This window comes from Tenrec ecaudatus, chromosome 8 (genome assembly GCF_050624435.1).
Source record: "Tenrec ecaudatus isolate mTenEca1 chromosome 8, mTenEca1.hap1, whole genome shotgun sequence".
Lineage (NCBI taxonomy): Eukaryota > Metazoa > Chordata > Mammalia > Afrosoricida > Tenrecidae > Tenrec > Tenrec ecaudatus.
The window spans coordinates 47,418,355-47,440,888 of record NC_134537.1 but is presented as its reverse complement, the minus strand read 5'-3'; the positions used below and the strand labels follow the sequence as shown (position 1 = coordinate 47,440,888).

The following is a 22,534-nucleotide window of genomic DNA, read 5'->3' as shown; positions in this document are numbered from 1 at the left end:
CCCCCCCCCCAAACACAACTTCACTCTTCTCCCAAATGCCTACATCTGGGATTTTACTGCTACCTGATCGGTAGTCTAGAGCACAGTCATATGATCAGGTAAATGGACAAGGGATGTGCGCTCTAGATAGGTGCTCACAGGGGACATGACCATAAGGAAATCACTGTGGACTTCAAGTGGTGCAACTAAAGCAGATCGTGTCAACACTTAGCAGAACAACCTTGCTCTGGAATCAGGTGATAGAAACAACCAAACCGAACACCTAGTGTGTTCACATGAAATGACCACGTGGTCCATGAAATGAGTAGGTGTTATGGGGCAGCACTTAGCCAGAGACAATCAAGCCTCGATGTAGTCCTTGTACAGCCTCGGAGGAACAAAATGGTGAGAAGAACTATCCAAGAGCCACGGAGACCGTAGATGGCTATGGTGAAAGAGCATGGCCAGAGGAGCTCCCACATACAGCTGGCAAAGCAATTACATTGGATGCACATTGGTAGCCCTAAAAGGCTATCATCGGTGGGACTTGACAGGAACAGACACTTACCCTGGACTGGGCTTGGTATATGCAGGTCCTACGTGAACATTATCAAAGATTATAAAAAGACTAGAACAGAAGATACTATGCTAATTTGAACTATTAAGTTACTTTTCCTCAAATGAAGAAACACGTTTTACAGCCCAGGGTCCACAACAGTAGGAAAGGACATATCACACCAAATGCATATGTGTGCTAGATGGTCCTTAGAATGAGAGCTTGGTACAGAGTTAGTCAGGCAACTGGAACATTTGTTGTCTAAAAGTGGGGAAGATAAAGCATGAGAGACTGTTTTACCTGCTTTCACTAGTATCTCCACCTCATATTCAACATGCCAACATGAGGGGGTTCAGGGAAGGTCCCCACTAGACAGTGTCCTGTGCTTTTCTGGGAGGAAAGGAAGGAGATAGGACATAATGTCAACTTTTTCGTTTTCTACCCAACAGAGTGTTTCAGCATGAGGTACCCAATTGTGGGTGCCAGAAACAGAGATGACCCCTAACCTGGGAACCATAGCTACACTCTAAAACTTCAAGTCGGAATTCTCAAGGGTCTGATGAAGTGGATCCCGCCTTCATTTCATCTGGCAAAATTGGAGTTGAACGTGAGGTCAGTGATATGACCGCATGGTCAAGATAGCACACTAGTTCTCTGTAAACATCTATAAATCTATGTGAGCATGCCCGGTGTAAATGGGGGTGAGCTAAAGGATAGGTACTTGCTTCTGGTAATCTGAACTTTTTTCGATGGACAAGAATCAGTGTAAATTCAATCTCCCAAATTTGAAGGTTAATCCCCATCATCGCTGACACCAGTGGCCCATGCAATGCTTTTTTTCTCCGGTAGTGCAGATCTCACCAAGTTAAAAAGCCTTTCCTTGAGACTGCCAAACACAAATGACAGCTGTGAGTTTGGGAATTAACCATAAGACCCCAGATTTCTCACCTGCTGGCCACAGATTGGGAATTTTCCCACCACTCGCTCAGAATGTCAGCTGGGTTCCCTTAGTTTCACCTACAGGCTTCCCCTACTCCACTGGGTTCAAAAATGCATGGGAAAGACTGACAGAGCTCACAGAAAGTACTATCTTTATGGTGGTAGATTTTTTTATAGCAAAAGGCTGCAACTCAAGAATGTCATAAGGCAAAGGTGCATGTCAAGGTCTTGGAGGAGTCCCAGTGCAAAGTCCCCATGTCTTCAAGAGGCAGCACCACACTCTTTTCCCCAAGTGGAAGGCTCTGTGAGTCTTTGCGCTCTGGTCTTCTTGGCCATTCCTGCGTGACACGATAACTCTTGCCTCCTGACACTGGATGAATCTTTCCTTGTCTGGCCCGCTCCCACTCAGCAGCACAAATCCTCAGATCTGGCCTGGAAAACCCACTGACTTGGGGTAATCCAATGATCCCAAAGGCTATTTCTTGGGAACCAATGATAAGGGTCATCTGACTTTGGGTAAAGGTAGATTCTTGCCTTCTTTTAAAAGGCAGTAAATTTGGGGTAAAAAAAAAAATCAAAGTGCAGAGAATTAAAAAAAATAGCAGTTAAGGATAAAAGAATGACCACATGAGCTATGTAGTGAGGAAAGTGCAGTATGACACCGCTGCCTTGAGATGAGCGAGATGGAGAGATATTATCCCTTAGCAGAAGCAGATCGGGTTCCCAGAAGGGGAAGCTGTATGCTTGCCAAGACCATCTCTATTTCTGGAAACTGCCAGAGTCGAATGGAAACCTACACACCTGGGCGGCATTGCTCTGGGAGACATTTTGGTCAGATGATATGATGAAGAGCCAAACTTACGTTTAATGATTGAATGGAATTTTGGGAATGTGCCACTGTCTTTTGAGTCTTGTTTTTTTCAGGTCCATCTACGACAACGCCGATCATTCGGAGAGAAATGTCTGGCAACTGCTCCCTACTGGATCATCAGACCAACAGCCACTGCGGCAAGCGGGTCATAAATCTCGATGACGAGATGCTTAGACAGGTTCCTGGTTATCATGGAAACATAGAGTGGTGGCAAGCCTAACATGCTCAGTGTGCTGTGCGTAAATAGCGACCACCTTTGTTTACATGTTTGGGAAGCTGTTAGACAGAAGAGGGAAAGACAGTGGGCTTCCTTCGGGAGCAAAGCAGAAGGAAGCAAAGGGTCATCAGAAATCCTCTTGGAAAACAGCCTCATCCCCAAGACACAAGAAGCCCAGGGAAGCCTGAAGTACATGTACGTATCACATCAGCCATCTAACCATCGTGGGAGGTCCTGATGTTTGGGGGGACAGGATATGCATGTGGTGGCATCATGCCGGTGAATTAAACACAGGCACAAGACAGCAAAGGGGAGGCAGTGCCAGGCGAGGCACTGTGGGACCAGCTAAACGTGCTTCTCATAAGGTAGGGCATTCAGAGAAACAACATTCCTTAACTAGGATACCAGATTAGAGGACATTCCCTTCCAGGAGGACAATGGATGGGACTCCACCTTGAAAGATGAAACTCTAATAAAGTGGATTAGGTAGACGCTATAAACAACGCTGCATAGTGCTTGGATGGAGCATTGGAAAAAGGGCTTGTCCTCTGACCCAATTGGGTTTCTTGGCTATTTTAATACAGAGCGAGGCAAAAGTAGCCCAGAGGCTGTGGGCCTCCACTGCAGCTGCCGGGGCTCACAGGGCACGCCTGTGCGACTGACAGTCCTTTGGACCCCTGGGAAGTCTGGGAGGCACTTGTAGCTTGTATCAATGTACTATGGCCATCCTTGTGCCCAGAGTCGGATACAATGAGACCTTTCCTGGGGTACAGTTAGCTGCAATCGAAACGCTTCTGAATAACACTGGTTATAACACAATGGCACTGTTGATAGGCAAATAAGTCTTATACTATCAATATTGGTCGTCAAATATATTGGGAGTTGGAGGAAAACGATTGGCCTGAGGAGGCGCAAAGGAGCTTTGATGGCACAACAGAAAAGCACTTTGGTGCTGACCCAAAGGTCGGCTGTTCGAATTTTCCTGGTTACTTTGTTTCCTTACAGATGCAGCCTAGACATCAGGATCCCAGCTCTACCTTACAAATTCAGCTAGACCAGAGATGTACACTGGTACAGATAGGAACTGGAAACACAGGGAATCCAGGACAGATGAACCCCTCAGGACCAGTGCTGAGAGTGGCGATACCAGGAGGGTGGAGGGAAGGTGGGGTTGAAAGGGGAAACTGATTACAAGGATCTATATATAACCCCCTCCCTGAGGAAGACGTCGGACAGTATAATATATGACAAAATAATATAATAATTTATAAACTATCAAGGGTTCATGAGGGAGGGGGTTATTGGGAGGGAGGGGGAAAATGAGGAGCTGATATTAGGGCTTAAGTAGAAAGTAAATGTTTTGAGAATAACAATGGCAACAAATATACAAATGTGCTTGACACAGTGGATGTATGTATGGATTGTGATAAGAGTTGTACGAGCCCCCAATAAAATGATTTTTTTTACACTTTATTAGGGGCTCATACAACTCACCACTATCCATACATATACATACATCAATTGTATAAAGCACATCCGTACATTCTTTGTCATAATCATTTTCAAAGCATTTGCTCTCCACTTAAGCCCTTTCCATCAGGTCCTCTTTTTTTCCCCCTCCCTCCCCAATCCCCCCTCCCTCATGAGCCCTTGATAATTTATAGATTGTTATTTTGTCATTTCTTGCCCTATCCGGAGTCTCCCTTCCCCCCTTTCTCTGTCGTCCATCTCCCAGGGAAGAGGTCACATGTGGATCCTTGTAATCAGTTCCCCCTTTCCAACCCACTCACCCTCTACTCTCCCAGCATCACCCTTCACACCCCTGGTCCTGAAGGTATCGTCCACCCTGGATTCCCTGTGCCTCCAGCCCCCAAATGCACCAGTGTACAACCTCTGCCCTATCCAGTCCTGCAAGGTAGAATTTGGATCATGGTAGTTGCGGGAGGAAGCATCCAGGATCTGGGGGAAAGCTGTGTTCTTCATCGGTACTACATTGTACCCTGACTGACCCATCTCCTCTCCTAAACCCCTCTATGAGGGGATCTCCAGTGGCCGACAAATGGGCCTTGGGTCTCTACTCTGCACTTCCCCCTTCATTCACTATGGTATACACACACACACACACACACATATACATGTATATACACATATATACATATATATTTTTTTTGCATGATGCCTTATAACTGGTCCCTTTGGTACCTCGTGATCACACAGGCTGGTATGCTTCTTCCATATGGGCTTTATTGCTTCTGAGCTAGATGGCCGCTTGTTCACCTTCAAGCCTTTAAGACCCCAGAAACTAACTCTTTCGATAGCAGGGCACCATCAGCTTTCTTCGCCACATTTACTTGTTCACCCTCTTTGGCTTCAGCAGTTGTGTCGGGAGGGTGAGCATCATAGAGTGCCAATTTAATAAAAGAAAATATTCATGCATTGAGTGAGTGCTTGAGTAGAGGCCCAAGGTCCTTCCACCACCTTAATACTAAACCTATCAATATAAACACATAGCTCTATTTCCCTATCCTCATATATATATTTGCATGTACATGTCTTTGTCTAGACCTCCATAAATGCCCCTTGACTCCCAGCTCTTTCCTCCATCTCCCTTGACTTTCCTCCTGCCTCACCACAATGCTCCGTCCCCACCTGGGCTACAACTATACCTCTTCTCTACGCAACCTTACCCTTGATCATTCCCCACCAGGCCTGCCACTCCCCCCCCCCACTACCATTTCGGGTCCCATGTTGTTCCCTTGTCCCTGTGTTTGTTAACACCACTTCCTTACCCCCCTAGCCCCCACCCCAAGTCCCCCCGGAACTGTCGGTCCCATTGTTTTTCCTCCAGATAGTTCCTGCAAATGCCACACTAAATGTTGATGCTCAGACAAAAAACATCTTAACATCTTTTTGCTGTTAAGCGAATCTTGGCCCCAAACTCAGAATAAGCTGGATTCATCTCCACAGAGAGGTCTGGCCTTTGCCCTGGCTCCCCGGGAGGGTGATCTTTAAGTCCTTGGAATGTCCTGCCTGATAAGTGTCTTTGTTTACCCCAGGGCCATGGGTCATGCCAGGTAGTCTACGCCAGCAATGTGATTTGGACCACATCAAATCAACTTGACTCTGGAGGGCTGAAGATTGAGGCAGCCACGTGATTGGGTAGCCCTATCTATGTGACTGAGTCTCAACAGAACTCTGGAGATCATGGACTGGCGGAGCCGCCCTGGTTAACCACAGCCCACCCGTATTGCCACATGTAGGTACTGGAAGTTCCGACTCTCATCACTGCACTGGGAGCGGACAACTGAAAGCTTGAACTTGGAACTACTGTGCTCCCTTCCCTAGGCCCTCTTGCCTTGACTGATTTTCATCTGTATATGTTCACTATAATAAATCTTAACTGTGATTAAAACGAGTTCTGTGAGTCCTTCTAAAAGTTATTAAGCTTCTTGCACATGGCCCGAGGAATTCCTAAAATTGCAACTGGTATCAGAAAACATGTATTAGAACTTCATTTCACTTGATGGCTGAACGGCATTTCGTTTTATGCATATCCCATTATTTTGATTATCCATTCATTTGTGGATGAACACTTGTGTTATTTCCATGTTTTGACTGTTGTATTATTTCATTTTATGAAAACATTTTCCCTTAGTGACACACCCCACCAATAGCTCCATGCCGCGTCATGCATGCACACATGTGAACAAGCAGGTGTGTGCAGGCCCATGCACACATAGTCATATATTTAAAAATCACAGGCCAGAAACCAACGGAAGGATCTGATTGTGAGGCTGCACCTTTGAACACATTTTATTGCTGACTAAAACACTGTGGAAATGATATCATTTTATCTTGCCTTGCCTGACGGTGTAAGCCGGTTAATTATAAAGTGTGTTTTTATTCACAGTGCCTCTTAATAATTTACTCTTGATGCCAGTTCACGCTCCCACTGCAAACAAGACAAGCAGCAATGTTTTCAATGGAATAAATACCTGTGCTGCCTCTGCTCGAACGCTGTCTGCAAGTGTTTCCGTCTCACCAGGAAATAGAAACTCGTGAAAAACCCTGCATCCTATAATACTCTGTCTGAAAATATCAGGGGTTGTGGGAAATCAGGACAGGGCCATAATACTCAAAATGCACTTAACTCTGTAACCAAAGTACTAATAAAACTAGTCATTATCTTCATTTACATACTACCATGTTTCCACTACCATTTTTACCCAGAGAGGTCTAGTTTATAGATTTACCACAGTTGCTGTTTATGGCTTAAATCTCAAGACGTAGGTCTTGGGGGCATCTGCCGCCAATAGAGAACCGTGTCATCAAAATTGTAAATCTGCTTGGCACCTGCACTTTCTTTAGCCGTCAACTGATTTGAAACCCAGGGAACTGTCTTCTCTGTTCCCCCTTCTACACTTGCAGCATCATTGCAGAGCTTTATCTTGTAGGGAGAACACCTGTTTTTGGAACCATTAAGGCAGCCAGTAGATGCACTAAGGGAAGATGGGGCCTTTGAACTAATCTTTCCTGGTTCACAATGGTGGTTGAAATGAAACCAGACAGCTCCAAATGCGTAAAGTGTGGGTGAACAGAAATAATGGTGGTGGTTAGAGGCCAGCAAGTCAGCTCTGACGCAAAGCGACCTCGCAGGGACAACAGAAACCCTGCCTGGGCCTGCAACCTCCTCACAATTGTCACGTGAGGGTGTCGAGCCCGTTGTTGCAGCTCGGTGTTGATCCAACTGGGCGAGGGCCTTCCCCTTCTTCACTGCCCCTCGCTTTACCCGGCCTGTCATTCAAGGTACATGAGACGAAGTCTCTCCGGCCTGGCCCTTAGGGAGCATTCTGACTATACTTCCAAGACAGATCTGTTGGTTCTCTCCACAGTCCATGGTACTTTCAATATTCCTCACCAGCACCCTAATTCAAATGCCTCTATTCTTCTTTGACATTCCTTGTTCAGTGTCCAATTTTCATATGCATATGAGCCTTGGGCCTGGCACACCTTAGTCCTCGAAGGAACATCCTTGCTTTTCAACTCTCCAAAGAGGTCTTGCGAAGATTTGCCCAAATGCAACGCATAGTTTGATCTCGACTGCTGCTTCCATGAGCACTGACTGTGGATCCAAGCAAGATGACATCCTTGTCAACTTCAACCTTGGCTCCATTTATCATGGAGCCTGGTCCGGCTGTGAGGATTTTTGTTTTCTTTACATTAAGTGGTAATCCATACTGCAGGTTGAAATCCTTGCTCTTCTTCAGCAAGTGCTTCAAGTCCTCCTCACTTTCAGTAAGCAAGGCTATGTCATCTGCATATCAAAGGTTGTCAATTTGCCTTCTTCCAATTCTGATGGCACATTCTTCTTCCTATAATCCAGCTTTTCTGATTATATGCTCAGCATACAGCTTGAATAGATACCGTGAGAGGATACAATCCTAATGCACACCTTTCTTGAGTTTAAACCTCAGGTCCATTTGTACACCTGCTTCTTGATCCATGTGCAGGTTCTGCATGAACACAATTAAATATTCTGGGATTCTCATTATTCTCAAGGCTCTCCATGGTTTGGGTAACAAAAACAGGAAAAGTTATGGGCTGACTCCCTGCTAGAATCATAATCTCCTTCCTAGGAAACAAGGGCAGGGTGTGTTGCATAGCAACCAAGTATCTTGGAGAGGACGGATTGGGACCGGTGGTTTCCACTCACAGAGGGTGGTCAACCACGCTGCTTTGAACAGGTGTTACTTTCTTTTTTTTAACAATTTATTGGGGCTCATACAATTCTTATCACAGTTCATACATATACATACATCAATTGTATAAAGCACATCTGTACAGTCTTTGCCCTAATCATTTTTTTCTGCTCTTTTCTTTTTTTACATTTTATTAGGGACTCATACAACTCTTATCACAATCCATACATATACATACATATACATACATCAATTGTATAAAGCACATCCATACATTCAGGTGTTACTTTCACTGGCTGGCAATGACCCCATCTCCCACACCAGGCTCCTGCAAGGCTCATGATGCTTCTTCTAAGACTCCACTCCAGGGCTTCAACCTGGCATGTTCCCCCATTCTGGGTATTTTCCCATTTCACCCCAGTTTGTAAAATTTGACTCTGTTCTGATTTCGCTTTTTCAGCTATGTCTAAGCCAGTTAGAACCAGTTCCCTGAGTAGGATACTCTAGTGGTATGTTTCGCTTATGTCTTCTGAATTTTCTTACAGCTAAGACTACCTATTGAACTGTGAAAAGCACTGCCCTTGAATGCTTTAAAGGACTAGTTCTCCGGGATAAGAATGACATCAGATATTAATTTGCATAATAGAACTGTGTTGTAGATGAGTAGAATGTGCTCCTTATTGCTCTCGACTTCAAATGAATGCGTTTTCTTGGCACTAACCACACTGGTGATTTAAATCTCCTCCCTTCTAGAATCAGTCAACAACTATTCGCTGAGCAACTGTTACACTCCAGAATCTGTTCTAATTCTGGAGACCCTGTGGTGAGAAATAAACAGCAAACAAACCAAGGTTATTTATGCTGCTGTGAAGAAAATAAAACAGGGTGGTGGGTTATACAATGAGATGGGGCTAGGTGGCTGTTGGGAGAAGTTACTTTTGTCAGGGAAGGAGCCCCAGTGGTATAGTGGGTTATGCACTGGACTGTGAACCATAAGGTGAGCAGTTCAAAACCACCAGTCACTTTGTGGGAGAAAGATGAGGCTTTCTACTCACTTCCAGAATCAAAGTCTTAAAAACCCACAAAGGCAGTTCTACTCTGCCTTACAGGGTCACAACGAGTTGGTATTGACTCGGTGGCAATGAGTTTGGTTTTTGTTTGTTTATCAGGGAAACTCTCTCTGAAGAGATGACAGTCGGGCCAAGACCTATAAGATGAGAACGAACTGGTTATGGCGATCTGGGAAGATTTACAGGAAACAGTAACGGGATTGCAAGTGCAAAGGCTCTGCGATGGAAATACGCTTGGTCTATTTGAGAAAATAGAATGTGAAATGTGGCTGAGCAGCCTACAAGGTACCATCAGGACTGAGTACCACACATCTTTGCCACGTGGAGGTTGGTCCTGCAGACTGTTACAGCTCCTGAAGAATTCAATGTATTCCATGCTTCAAAAGGTCGATGACACACCATCTCCTACGGAGTGCCAACCCCAGACAATGAGCACGACACATCGGAGCAGCACAGAGAGAAAGGTCGCACGGGGCCTACTTACTCTGATGAGTGAGTGACTCTCTGGATAGAAAATCCAGGTACTAAGGGGGCCTGGAATTGGGAGAAACCTCAGCACCACCATCCCTCAGGCTGGTTCCACGTGCCTTCCAAGAGCTTTTATGTTGCGCTGAGAGGTTTCTCTATGTGCTCACTGTGTTAACTAAAAATACCTCCAATGTGCTCGGTGGAAGGCCAGCAACAGAGGCAGCCCCTCGGCAAGATGGGCTGGCACAGTGGAGGCAACAGGGGTTCAGGCAACAATGACTGTGAAGATGGAGCAGGACCAGGGAGGCGCTGCTTCACCCTGTAGCACGTAACTTCACTATGAGTTCAAACCCACTCAACTGCACCTGACAACCACAGTGTTCTCATAGAGCAGGCACACATCATCCTGCGGAGAGGGTTTTCATTTTGTAATCTTATAATGTGAAATATAAGGCTCGACCTTTCTCTTTATACAGAGGAAACTGCACTCAAAGGCCAGGATGGTTTCCGGTGCCCCTGCTCAGATAGCATGGTGCTACAGTGAAGAGACAAGATCTGCTGATACCTGCTAGCAGCCTGCGGTACTGAATGATCCCAGCACTCAGAGGTTCCTAATTCCCACCATCGAAGACAAGAAACTGGGCAGGGATTGCTTACCTGTTCTTTTTGCAGCGAATTGTGAAGACAAGAAAGAAGATGACCAGGAGAAGTCCACTGCTGAGAAAAGTCCAAACAATGCCCAAGAGGACAGGAGACACCGGAGAGAGAGCTTTCCTGCTGTCGGATGAGGTCTGGGAATAGAATAAGGGGAAGTGGTGAAGAAAGAGCAATCTTCAGTAGATGAGACATGAATGGCCCATTATTGCCACGGCTGCAAAGATAAACCCTGGGTGGGCAGTGCCCCTCTTCTTTCTCCTAGTCCCACGTCCTCAGGCCCTCCTCCCCTACCAAGAATACCTAAGAAGCTCAATGGGGCTCTTCACTTACAATTGTTCTGCAGAAATCCTGAAATGGTCTCTGTGTCAGCTCCTGGCCAGGAAAACTGTCACAGAATCCGGAGCAGTTGATTTCAGGCTCCATGTCACCTCATGCCCCTCTTGGTATGCGATGATTCAGTCTTGGTTACCCAATGGTTGGGATGCTGGTCTTCGATTAAACCACAAAAGCAACTCAAAGCTTTTCTTCAGAGGACCCATGTTGGAACGGACACCTGGCTCAGAATCCAAGGAGAATAACCCATTCAGGTGGAAAGGCAGAGTTAGTGCACCAGCTCCTGCATCAGACACCTTCCAGGGTCTCCGGAGCCCCCTGCTGCCAGTGCGCACCACGTGAGTCAAGAGCAGGCATCTCAGAAGCCATCAGGTTACGCCACAGGATGATTCTGGCTTGCCACCAGATGGCAGTCACTGTTCCAAGTACTCTGGCCCCAGTCCCTGAAGGAAAGGAAACCAGTTAACAAATTGATGGATGTTTTGAATTTACATCTGTACCTACACATGATTTCTTGTCGCTGGGTGCCATTAAGTCGATTCCATGACGTATAGGGATCTCATGTGACAGCAGGTCTGTCCCGTAAGGTTTCCTGGCTGTAATTGCTGTGGGAACAAACTGGCAGGGCTGTCTCTAGGTGGCTATGAGCTGCCCCCCTCGTGGCTAGCAGTGGACACTTCACTCTTGTACCACCAGGCCCCTCGTGACTGATTAGACAGATTTGATTATACTTTTATTATACAGTCACGTCTTCTATCTAGTAGAGGGCTTTTAAAAGTTTGTGGCAAAACGAAATGAAAATATATGGGATTTTTTCCCATAAACTTTTGAAGCTTCCCCCTTCATAAAATATGAATATGCATATATAATATGAAAATATATTAATACAGCCATCGAGTCATAGTGACCCCTAGGTCAGGGTAGAATGGGTCCAGCAGATTGCTGAGACTCAAATTCAGTGGTTCTCAACCTTCCTCATGCTGCAACCTTTTAATACAGTTCCTCATGTTGTGGTGACCCCCACCCCCCGCAATCATAAAATGATTTCCGTTGCTACTTCATAGCTGTCATTTTACTCTTATGAATCGGGCAGCCCCTGCGAAAGGGTCGTTCGACCCCCAAAGGGGTCGTGACCCACAGATTGAGAACTGCTGCTCCAGCTCTTTATGGGAGGAGGAAGTACCATCTTCCTCCCGCAGAATGGCTGGTGGTTTTGAACTGCTGACCTTTGGTGTAGTAGTCCAATGTGTGACCACTATGCCATCAGGACTCCTAACCACATGTTTAAACCCTCATTTAAAGACAAGACCCCGGTGATGCTGTGGATTAGGCTTTGGGCTGCTAGCTACAACAGCAGTGATGCAAACCCACTAGCCCAGCCCCTCAGGGAGAGAGAAGAGGCTGGCTGCCTCCCATCAAGGTTTCCTCTTGGAGACCCTCTGTTGGGTTGCCGTGGTCAGAATCAGCTCAACAGCAGTGGATTTTATAATAAACACTATTTTAAAAAGAGAAAGCACATCGGATAATGTAAAGATACAAGGCCCTCCAGTCTCTCTCTCTAGATCTTTCAATGGCCAAGAGCGAGACCAACTTGGAAGCTGGAGAACACAGTTTCCTTTCCCCGCTGCCCTGGCAGGACCTTTCCCTGCAACTCATGGCCGCAGCCCTGTCTGATCCTGGACTGAAGCACTCACCCGGGTACCCTGCGCTGCTGGGATGCACAGCCTCGGCCCTTCTCGCTCCTCTTCTCTCCGTGAGTGAAGGGACATTCTATATTCAGTCAACCTGAGGCACAGAAGAATGTCCTTTGCCAAGAGTCTTTTCTTTGTTTTTAAAAACGGTTTGGCTACTACAAAAAGGGGTAGACTGTGCAGGTGGTTGAGAACCTAAACGTCCCGAAATTCCCCGAGTGAGTGAGTGAGTGAGTGAGTGAGTGAGTGAGTGAGTGAGTGAGTGAGTGGGTGGCAGGAGAACGGTGCTGTTGCTCTTAGCAGATGTTTACAAGATAAATATTATGATCTGCAAGGAAGTCCCACTTTACATCACAAAGGGGGAAAGACAGAAAGGCTCAAACAGCACTGATAGGAAAGGTAGAAGTGCCTCTAGGAAACGGCACACCTCTTAGTAGAAAACAATAGATCTGAATTTTTTACCGGTGGACAGTTAAAGAGGCCGGTTCGGCTGTGTGTTTTTAAAGGGCTTAGCGCCTTGTTCTTTGATTGTGGAAGAAAATTGGAAAAGAACAAACATACCAATTACTTTCATTATTACAGCCACCACTGAACACAGGACCGGTGCTTCAGCCAGAGCAAGGTGGAGCATGCCGTCTTCGGATGCTGCGTGCTCACGCAGGAACAATACAGCCCCAGGTGCGGCCCGTTCATTGGCCTCTCATGTGCTCCTGAATTATTTACCAGATTCATTACACTGCAGTCCCCAGGGAACTAAAAGCTACTGTCTCCTGTCAAGACATTTACATTCTTGTGCAGTCTGGTCAGAAGACTGAAAAATTAAGAAATAAATTTTAATATCTGACTATTTGAAGCCTACTTTAAATCAAATGTTCATTTCTGACTTTTGGTTACTCATCTCCTATTGTGTCTTGTAGCAGAAAGCAGTATCACAGGCTACCAGGACCATATTGTACATACAGGATGACTGAAAGGCTATTTCTTCTTTATTGCTCTTTTAATCATGCTGGCAGATAAGTACCTTTATACCTGAACCTCCACAAGGCCCGTGATTCAAAACAACCAGCCACTCCTCAGGGAAAAGGTGAGGGGAAAGACGAGGCCGGCAACAGTCTTGGAAACCGCAGAGTGTCGCTCTGAGTTCATATGTAGGTGATACGACCTGGACTGCTGTAAGGGAGGAGGACTTGAATTCCTTGCTGGTGAAGATCAGAGATTGCAGCCTTCAGTCTGGATTACAACTCAGTTTAAAGAGAAGCCAAATCCTCATAACTGGGCCCATAGGTAATATGATAAATGGCGAAAAGATTGAAGTTCTTAAGGATTTTGTCATGCTTGGAATCCACGATCGATGCTCCGGAAACAGCAGTCAAGAGATCAAAGGGTGCATTGCACTGGGTAAATCTGCTGCACAAGACCTCTTTAGAGGGTTGAAAAGCAAGGATCTTACTTTGAGGACAAGGGTGCACTTGACCCAAGCCATGGAATTTTCAATCACCTTGTAGGCATGTGAAAGTTGGACAGTGAATAAAGAAAAATGAAGAGCCGGTGAAGAAGAATTAAAATACCATGGACTTGCCAAAAGAACAAACAAATCTGTCTTGGAATAAGTACAGCCAGAAAGTTCCTTAGAGGCAAGGATGGTGAGACTTTGTGTCACATACTTTGGGCATGTTGTCAGGAGAGACCTGTCCCTGGAGAAGGATATGCTGTAGAGGACAGCAAATAAGAGGAAGGTCCGGGACACGAGCAAGTGACACAGAAGCTGCAGCCATGGATGCAAACATAAGAACCAATGTGAGGATGGCCCAGGACTGGGCAGTGCCTGGCTCTGTTGTACATAGGGTCGCTGTGAGCTGTAGCTGACTCGGTGGCACTTAACTGACAAATGAGCGGGAATCCACTAGATGACAGTGGGCTTAGGCTTGAATTAAGTCCATGTTTGTGTATTCTCACATCGTCTAGAAATACACCCAAGGGTACGCATATATATGAGTAGTGTCAAATAGCTAGTGGGAAAATGCAGGGAAAAGATCATGGGATTTTCCCACAAGCTTTTGAAGCTCTCTGGCGTGTGTAAGAGCTCCTGTGGGAGAGTGGGCAAGGCATCGGGCTGCTCACCGCAAGCCCAGCTGTTGGACCCCGCCAGGTGATCTGCTGCAGAAACATGAGGCTTTCTGCTTTGAAAGAGACTTATGACCTCAGAAACCCTAAGGAGCAATGCTGTTCTGTCCTATAGGAAAGTTATGGGTCAGAATCAACTCAACAGCAGTAAACTTGATCTATGTCGATTTATGTGGGTGTGTACACACACACACACACACACACAAACACACACACACACACACCGGATAACCTGTCAGATAAGCCTTGTGCTTCTAGGTAGGTGATGTACTACTGCTAGGTAGGAGAAAGAGGAGGCTAGCTGTTCTCACACAGAGCTTCCCATAAACAGCCTCAGAAACCTTTTCTGGTATGTTCTGGAGTATGACATGCCATCAAGCATCTACATCTGTGGCTTTCAACCTGAAAAATGTTACACCCACTCGAATATATTTAAGAAGACATGATGGTGCTGGAGGTGAAGCATTTAGCTGCTAATCATAAGGTTGGCGGTTCAGATCTACCAGCCTCCTCACAGAAGAAAGATGAGGCTGCTTGCGCTGGTAATGAATGACCTACGGTCTCAGAAGTCCTCTCTTGGGTCCTTATGAGTTAGAATCAACTCCATGGCCTTGGGTTTGCTTTTTGTGGTTTGTTTAAGGATCTGTGGCAACGTCTGGAGGCATTTGTGGTTGTTATAACTGGTAGGAGGATGCTACTGACATCTAGTGGATAGAGGCCATTGTCGCTGCTGTTAAACGCTCTATAATGCACAAGACAACCAAGAATCTAGCCCCAAATGTAATTAGAGCCAAGGTTGGGAAACCCTGGTCTACATGCGTATCATACAAATCATGAACATCACAAGTTCAAATCAGCTCTGGGAGACTGCAAACATGATGAACCAGCAATCTGTACCATAAAGTTCTAAAAAAATGCAACTTGATGAGATAAATTTCAGAGTATATTCCTAGGATCCCCTCAAACAGACAGACTACACTCACTTTTAAGGGATAGGAGTGCTTGATCCCCTTTAAGTTCATGGATATACAATATAGGAGCTTTACGTACCAGGCTACTGGGCACTGAATTCCAAAGTCGGCACACATTCTCAGAAATTCATCCACCAAGGTTTAGTGTGATAGTGAATAGATCTATTCTTGAGAGGGGTGAGTTGAATAGTTTCATAAAGCACTGATTTATTGGAGAAGTGGATGGGGAAAAGTATATCGGAGAATGTAATGGGATGACATCTGATCCCAAGATCAAGGCAGAATCCACAAAGGCACAAAGAGAACGGCCCTTAGAGAACACCAAGTACCTACCTCTTTCTTAATATCTGACAGTCTCTAAGGGCAAACTCTAGTTGCAAAGTCAAAGCCATGCACAGTAGAGCTTGACTTGAGTAAGTTCACTGCTAACCACAAGGTCAGTGGTTCAAACCCACCAGTTGCTCTGAGGAAGATTGGGAGATCTGCTTCTATAAATATTTACAGCTTTGGAAACCCTACATTGTATCACAGTGTCAGAATTGACTCAATGGCAGTGGGTTGGGTTTGTTTGTTTATAAAATTGTACCCAGTAATTAGGATAGACATTGTATCAGTAGTGACACTATTCTCAGACTTACCAAGATCTTTTATAGGATCGGAACCCTCAACAGCCCCATATCGTTTCATATGATCTCCTGTAATTTTCTATACTTTATTTCTACCCATTAAAGAAGCCTAGCCATACAAATACCTATGAAAACACGGTTTTGCAGTTGGCAAAGCTCTTGCTCAGAAAGAATTAACTGCTATGCGAATTACCTCTTCACTGCAAAAATCAGACAACTAGACAAAAGATGTGAAACAACCTTTGTCAGATGTTGCAAATCAGATGTCATAGGGCAATGGCTTGTCAGGGGTGGAAACAAAAGAAAGGAACCCTGTGAGTCAACAGCTAATGGCCTGGAGACAGTTCACTGGCCACAACACAGGGAGGAAAGCCAAAATGAACTCCAGCAATTCACTGAAATTGGGAGAATAGATTGGATTTTGGAGATGAGAATATATTTTCATTAGATAGGCTGGAAAGATCTCGTAATATACAGACTAGAGCCTTAAGTAAAATTAGCCTGAGTAGTAGAATTAAATTTACCCTAGATTAGAATCTGCTCTTAGACCAAGTAAAACTTAAAAACAAATCTCAAAAAAATTGAACTGACTGAAAAATAATGTAGCTACATGCCAGAACACAATCCAATATTCTTTAAAGAAATACAAAAAAGAAAGAAAGAAAGAAATACAAAAACCCCCAGCATTCAACAACAGATCTTTTTAAATGTGTATATATATAATGTATTCATGCCCCTGCTTGATAATTACCCCCCATGAAGTGATCACTGAAGATATGGGTTGTGTTTTGATTTTTATTGTTTCTCTGGTGCTATAGCAAAGTATAGCAAAGAAACTAGATGGTGCCCAAGCATCAGAAAGAACAGCGTCTGGGATCTTAAAGTGTCTTCAAATGCATATCCAGCTAAATGAGGCATTAACTAGGTCCACCAGCCTGTATGACCCAAGCATTGTAATAATAAAGTCCAAATCCAGAGGACAGAATAGTATCAGAGTTTCAATTGTGGAGACCTGGTTTCCAAAAAGCTGTGGATGACAGTGGAAACCCCAGATCCATTGGCAGGGTCCCCACATGGAATACGCCTCCAGTGAACCCCTCTGATCCTGGTCAAGGGATGTGAGTAACTTTACTGTCAGACAGAGAAACCTGTAAAGTCATCATGACAGATGTAGTTGGGTTAAAATATACTATCTTCTCATTAGAGCTCCCTTTTGACCCACTTTAAAATTGTTGCAGTTAAAATTAATAAAAGTGAGAGGGCACTACATTTGGATGAAACCTCTGTGGATCTCCTCTGAGCGTAGACTAGCTTGTGAACAGCCTTACTATTATGCAAAGCACACTGTCGAGTGGATTATCGCAGATGCAGTTAGGTTAAAATTTAGCACCAATCATTTGATCTCCCTTTGACTCATTTTAAGTTTGTTCTGCTTTTTAATATTTTCTGATTGATTTTCCATTGAGGTTTTTCCGTCTTACTTTGTTATTGTTGTTAGGGTTTTTTGGTATGTTTTCCTTTATGTGAAATCCAGGATAGGTAAATCTATGCGATAGTAACTGGATTAATGGTTCTTGAGGGCATGGCAGGGGATGTTGGGGGAAACGGGGAGCTCATAACAATGAGTACGAGAAAGAAGAAAATGTTCTCAAATTGATTGTGGTGATGATTGTGCAACTCTTCTTAATCTAATTGAACTCTTAATTGTAAGACATGTGAATTATATTCCAATAAAACTGGTAAAAATTATCATGTATTAAAAGTGAAAAATAGGGACAAATCTAAGGGCCCTAATGCAGGGCATACACAGACTACCAGATATAATAAAGGAAGCACACATAGTAGATGACAAAATAGATGACTGGGACCTATTAAAAATAAAACACTTGTTCACATCAAATGAGTAAAACGAGAGCCCAAATATTAGTAAAAAAGATATTTAACAAAGGATTAGTTACTAAAATCTACAGAATATTACAAGCCTACAACAACAACAAAAACAAATGACCCCATTAGAAGGTGGGCAAAGAACCTGAATAGACAATTTGCAAAGGCTCACACCCCGATGGCTAACAAACACAAAAAGAAATGCTCTCCTTCACTAGCCAGCAGGGAAATGCAAGTCAAAACAACCATGAGATGACATCTAATACTTATAATCATAGCCCAATTTAAAAAAACAAACAAACCCAGAATAGCAAATTCTGAAGAGGGTGAGGAGAGATTGGAATTCTTATATACTGCTGGTGGACTTGTAAATAAGTATCACCACGGTGGAAGGTGATATGGTGGTTTCTAAAACAGAGGGCAACAGAAATACCAGACAACCCAGCAATACCATTGCTGGGCATCTACCCCAAAGAAATAAGAAACAGATCATGAGCAAATGTATGCATTCCCATGTTCATTTTAGCATAGTTCACAACAGCAAGAAGTTGGAAACAGCCTAAATCCCCATCCGTAGATGAATGGATTAAAAAAAACAACAACTTTGGTATATACAGACAATAGAATATTATGTATTCATAGAAAATAGTGATGAAATCAAGAAACACCTCATGACACGGACGGATCTGGAAACATTATGCTGAGTAAAGCTAGTCAATCACAAAAGAACAAATACTGTGTGGATTCATGGTTGTAGGACAAGCTTGGGCTTGCAGAGCATCCAGTCTGCTGGCCAGGGTGGCCAGACAGGCGGGCAGAGTGCCTGACTGGTACCCATGAACCAAGCACCATCCTCTCTAGGTGTGTATCTTGAAGGTCACTTGGGTGGAAGGCTCTTCACATCAGCTGAGATCAAATTGTCAAGGGACAGGGAGAGGATGTTAAGATATGATGATTTCCCCTCTGGAGAGGTACTTATTCCTATCACAGGGATGAGGGAGACCGATGGGAAAGGCAAGTCAGGAGAGGGGAACGTGAACAGATGTCTTGGAAAAGACAAGTGTATGTCTTTTGGTAGAAAAATGGGGAGGCCAACTTCCAAGTGGCTAACAATACTTTTAAGTATTGTTAGAAGAAAAGACTAACAATACTTTTAAGGACCCTAAGGGGCAGTATGCCTGGTAATATCCAACTAATAAGCCACATTGGCATGAGTTTCTGTACACACCCTGGGGTCCCAAGCTAAGTGCCGTAGAACACTGGATCTTCAAGGTACACTCCAAAGGCCGCCCCAGAGAGATCTCATGTGGAAACTCCCAGGGGAACTCTACCCCACCTCGAACACACCTATAACCTGAGGACTTAAGACTGAAAATTTGTAATGCTTGAAAAAGCAGAAGACAGCTCTGCTAAGAATCCTGAACGATCGGGAGATGGATCAACACTGACGCAGTACATGAATGTCCTACTTGCTGTATGAAGAAATCTATTATTCCAGCAGACCTGCGATTGACAGTGTCAGTGGCTATCCCTCTCTTAATGACTTACAAGTTAGTGCCAGGGGTTCATGATTGGCACTATTAACAGAACATCCTTATGCTCCAGGGAGATGACTGATGCAATTCCTTACCATAAATTAACAGGGAGGTTTCCAAGGCGAGGCGGAAGCAAATAAAAGACAGATCCAGGAATACATGTTGGGCTCACACTAAATCTTAGCTCCAATTTAAGAACAATTAGTTCTTACAACATGGCCCTGCTTGATACTCGCCCTTATGAAGGAAACACAGAAGACAGGGATGCTACAGAAAAGTGTGATGAAGAAATTAGGTAGTGCCTGGGTATCAGACAGAACAGCTTCTGGGTCTCAAAGGCTTGTTTCCAAACAAGCAGCCTTCTAATTGAGATGTCAACTAAGTCCACATGGAAGAAGCACACCAGCATCGGTGACCAAAGAATTGTAAATTATATCATCCAAAGCCAGGGGAGGGAATCATATCACAGCTTAGCTGGTGAGATTCTGGTTTGCAGAAGGATATGGATGTCCGTGGAAGCCCAAGAGACATTTGTCAGATCTACACAGGAAATACAGTAAGCCCCCAGGGATTTCTCTTTAACCATAATTGAGGGGTGTGAATAAACTAGTTACCAAAGAGAGCACTGCAGGAGACAACGTGATACAATGTGACTACAGGAGACAACGTGATAAATCTGACTTGAACAGTGAAAACCTTGTCACCAGGCCCACTCTGATACACTTTGGGCCTGATCTGGTTTTCAATACTCACTCTCTCTCTTTCTCTGTTTATATTAAGGTTTTATCTATGGTGTATTTCATGATTGTGAGTAGCCTTCTTGAATCTTTGTTATGTGTTTTCTGCTATATGAAACCCAGGATTGATGAATTTATAGGCAACAAGAAGCACAAGTGTTCCCGGGGGTGGGGTACAATCAGGGGAGCAGGAGGTGAAGGGGTGCTGATATCAAGAGTTCAAGAAGGAAGAAAATATTTTGAAACTGATTGTAGTAGCAAATTATACAATACTTCTTGATGTGACTGAACTATGGAATGATATGATATCTATATTCACTCCCAATAAAATGATTTTTTTAAAAGGGAAAAAATATGACCTGTAACTATATATTAAAAGGAAAAGAAAAAATAAACACAGAACTGGTAGAAATCATATATCTAGTAAACAGACTTTGAAGCATAATTATAAATGTGTTAAAGAATATGAAGAAAAAATATGAACAAAATGAGAGAAAAGAAAGATATTAAAAATACCTAAATGTGACATCCATAAATATAGATATATAAAACAAAAACTATTACATTAGACACTCCAAAAGAAAATATTAGTGAACTTAAAGAAATAGTAACATAAGTTATCCAAATGAAGCACAAAGAAAAAAATAATTGATAAAAATAAGTATTGCCTCAGCGATTGATGGAATGAGTAATATAAAATATCAGTAATTGGAATCTCAAGATATAAAGGAGGCAAACAGAAAATATCTGAGTGAAATAATAAGCAAAAATGAAACAATAATGAAAACTTGTCAGGAGATGAAAAGTATAAACATATAGATTCGAGATGCTCCATGAACCCCAAGCACAATAAACAAACCAAATGCCCACTGAACATCACAATGAAATTGTTCAAAGCAGGCAATATGAATAAAATTTAAAAGAAGTGATACTATATACAATTATAAGACTGACAGATTTCTTTCTTTTTTGGTGGTGTTTGCACAACTCTTTTAAAAATCATTTTATTAGGGACTCTTACACCTCTTACCACAATCCATACATCCATACATTGTGTCGAGCACATTTGTACATTTGTTGCCCTCATCTTTCTCAAAACATTTGCTTTCTTCTTGAGCACTTGGTATCAGAGTATTTCCCCACACCCTCCCCTCCCCTGCCTCCCTCATAAACCCTTGATAATTTATATTAAAAATTTTCAGGTCTTATACTGACTGCTGTCTCCCTTCACCCATTTTTCTTTTGCCCATCCCCCCCCCCCGAGGGGGTTATATGTAGATCATTGTAGTCGGTTCCCCTTTTCTCCTCCCACCTTCCGCTTACCATCCTGGTATTGCTATTCTTATTATTGGTCCTGAGGGTGTTTATCTGTCCCGGATCCCCTATGTTTCTAGCTCTTATCTGTACCAGTGTACATGCTCTGGTCTAACCGGATTTGTAAGGTAAAATGGGGGTCATGATAGTGAGTGGGGAGGAAGCATTAAAGAACTAGAGGAAAATTGTATGGTTCATAGGTGCTATACTCCACCCTGACTGGCTCATCTCTTCCTTGTGAACCCTCTCTAAGGGGATGTCCAGTTGTCCATGGATGGGCTTTGGGTCTCCATTCTGCACTTCCCCTCATTCACATTGATATAATTATTTCATTCTGGCTCTTTGATTCCTGATAACTGATCCCATCTAAATCTCATGATCACACAGGCTGGTGTGCTTCTTCCACGTGGGCTTTGTTGTTTCTCAGCTAGCTGGCCACTTGTTTATCCTCAAGCCTTTAAGACCCCAGACACTATATCCCTTGATAGTCAGGCACCATAAGCTTTCTTTACCACATTTGCTTATGCATCCATTTTGTCTTCAGAGATCCTGTCAGGAAGGTAAGCATTATAGAATGCCCCATTATTAGAACAAAGTGTTCTTTCATTGAGAGAGTACTTGAGTAGAGGTCCAATGTCCGTCTGTTACCTTAATACTTAACATATAAATATATGTAAATAGATCAATTCCCCTATCATTATATATAAATATATTTACATATGTACATACCTGTATTTAGACCTCTGTAAATGTTCCTTACCTCCTAGTTGTTTCCTCTATTTTTGTCATTGGGTTTCAGTAATTCCTCTCGGCTACATTGCCCTTGATCAAGCTGCATCAGGCATCTTATGCCCTCCTTG

General features: G+C 43.8%; 1 protein-coding gene across 2 annotated transcripts in view; it reads right to left on the bottom strand.

The window, feature by feature from the left end:
* GPR156 (G protein-coupled receptor 156) overlaps positions 1-10,879 on the bottom strand; it is an 83,629-nt gene extending 72,750 nt beyond the window's left edge. For both annotated transcript variants that reach the window (XM_075556360.1, XM_075556362.1), the window contains exons 1-3: positions 10,783-10,879; positions 10,669-10,670; positions 10,457-10,590 (exon numbers count right to left, since the gene is read on the bottom strand). In XM_075556360.1, coding sequence (XP_075412475.1) covers positions 10,457-10,590; positions 10,669-10,670; positions 10,783-10,879 — 233 coding nt within the window. The remainder of the gene's footprint in view (positions 1-10,456; positions 10,591-10,668; positions 10,671-10,782) is intronic.
* Between the last annotated feature and the right edge of the window lie 11,655 nt (positions 10,880-22,534).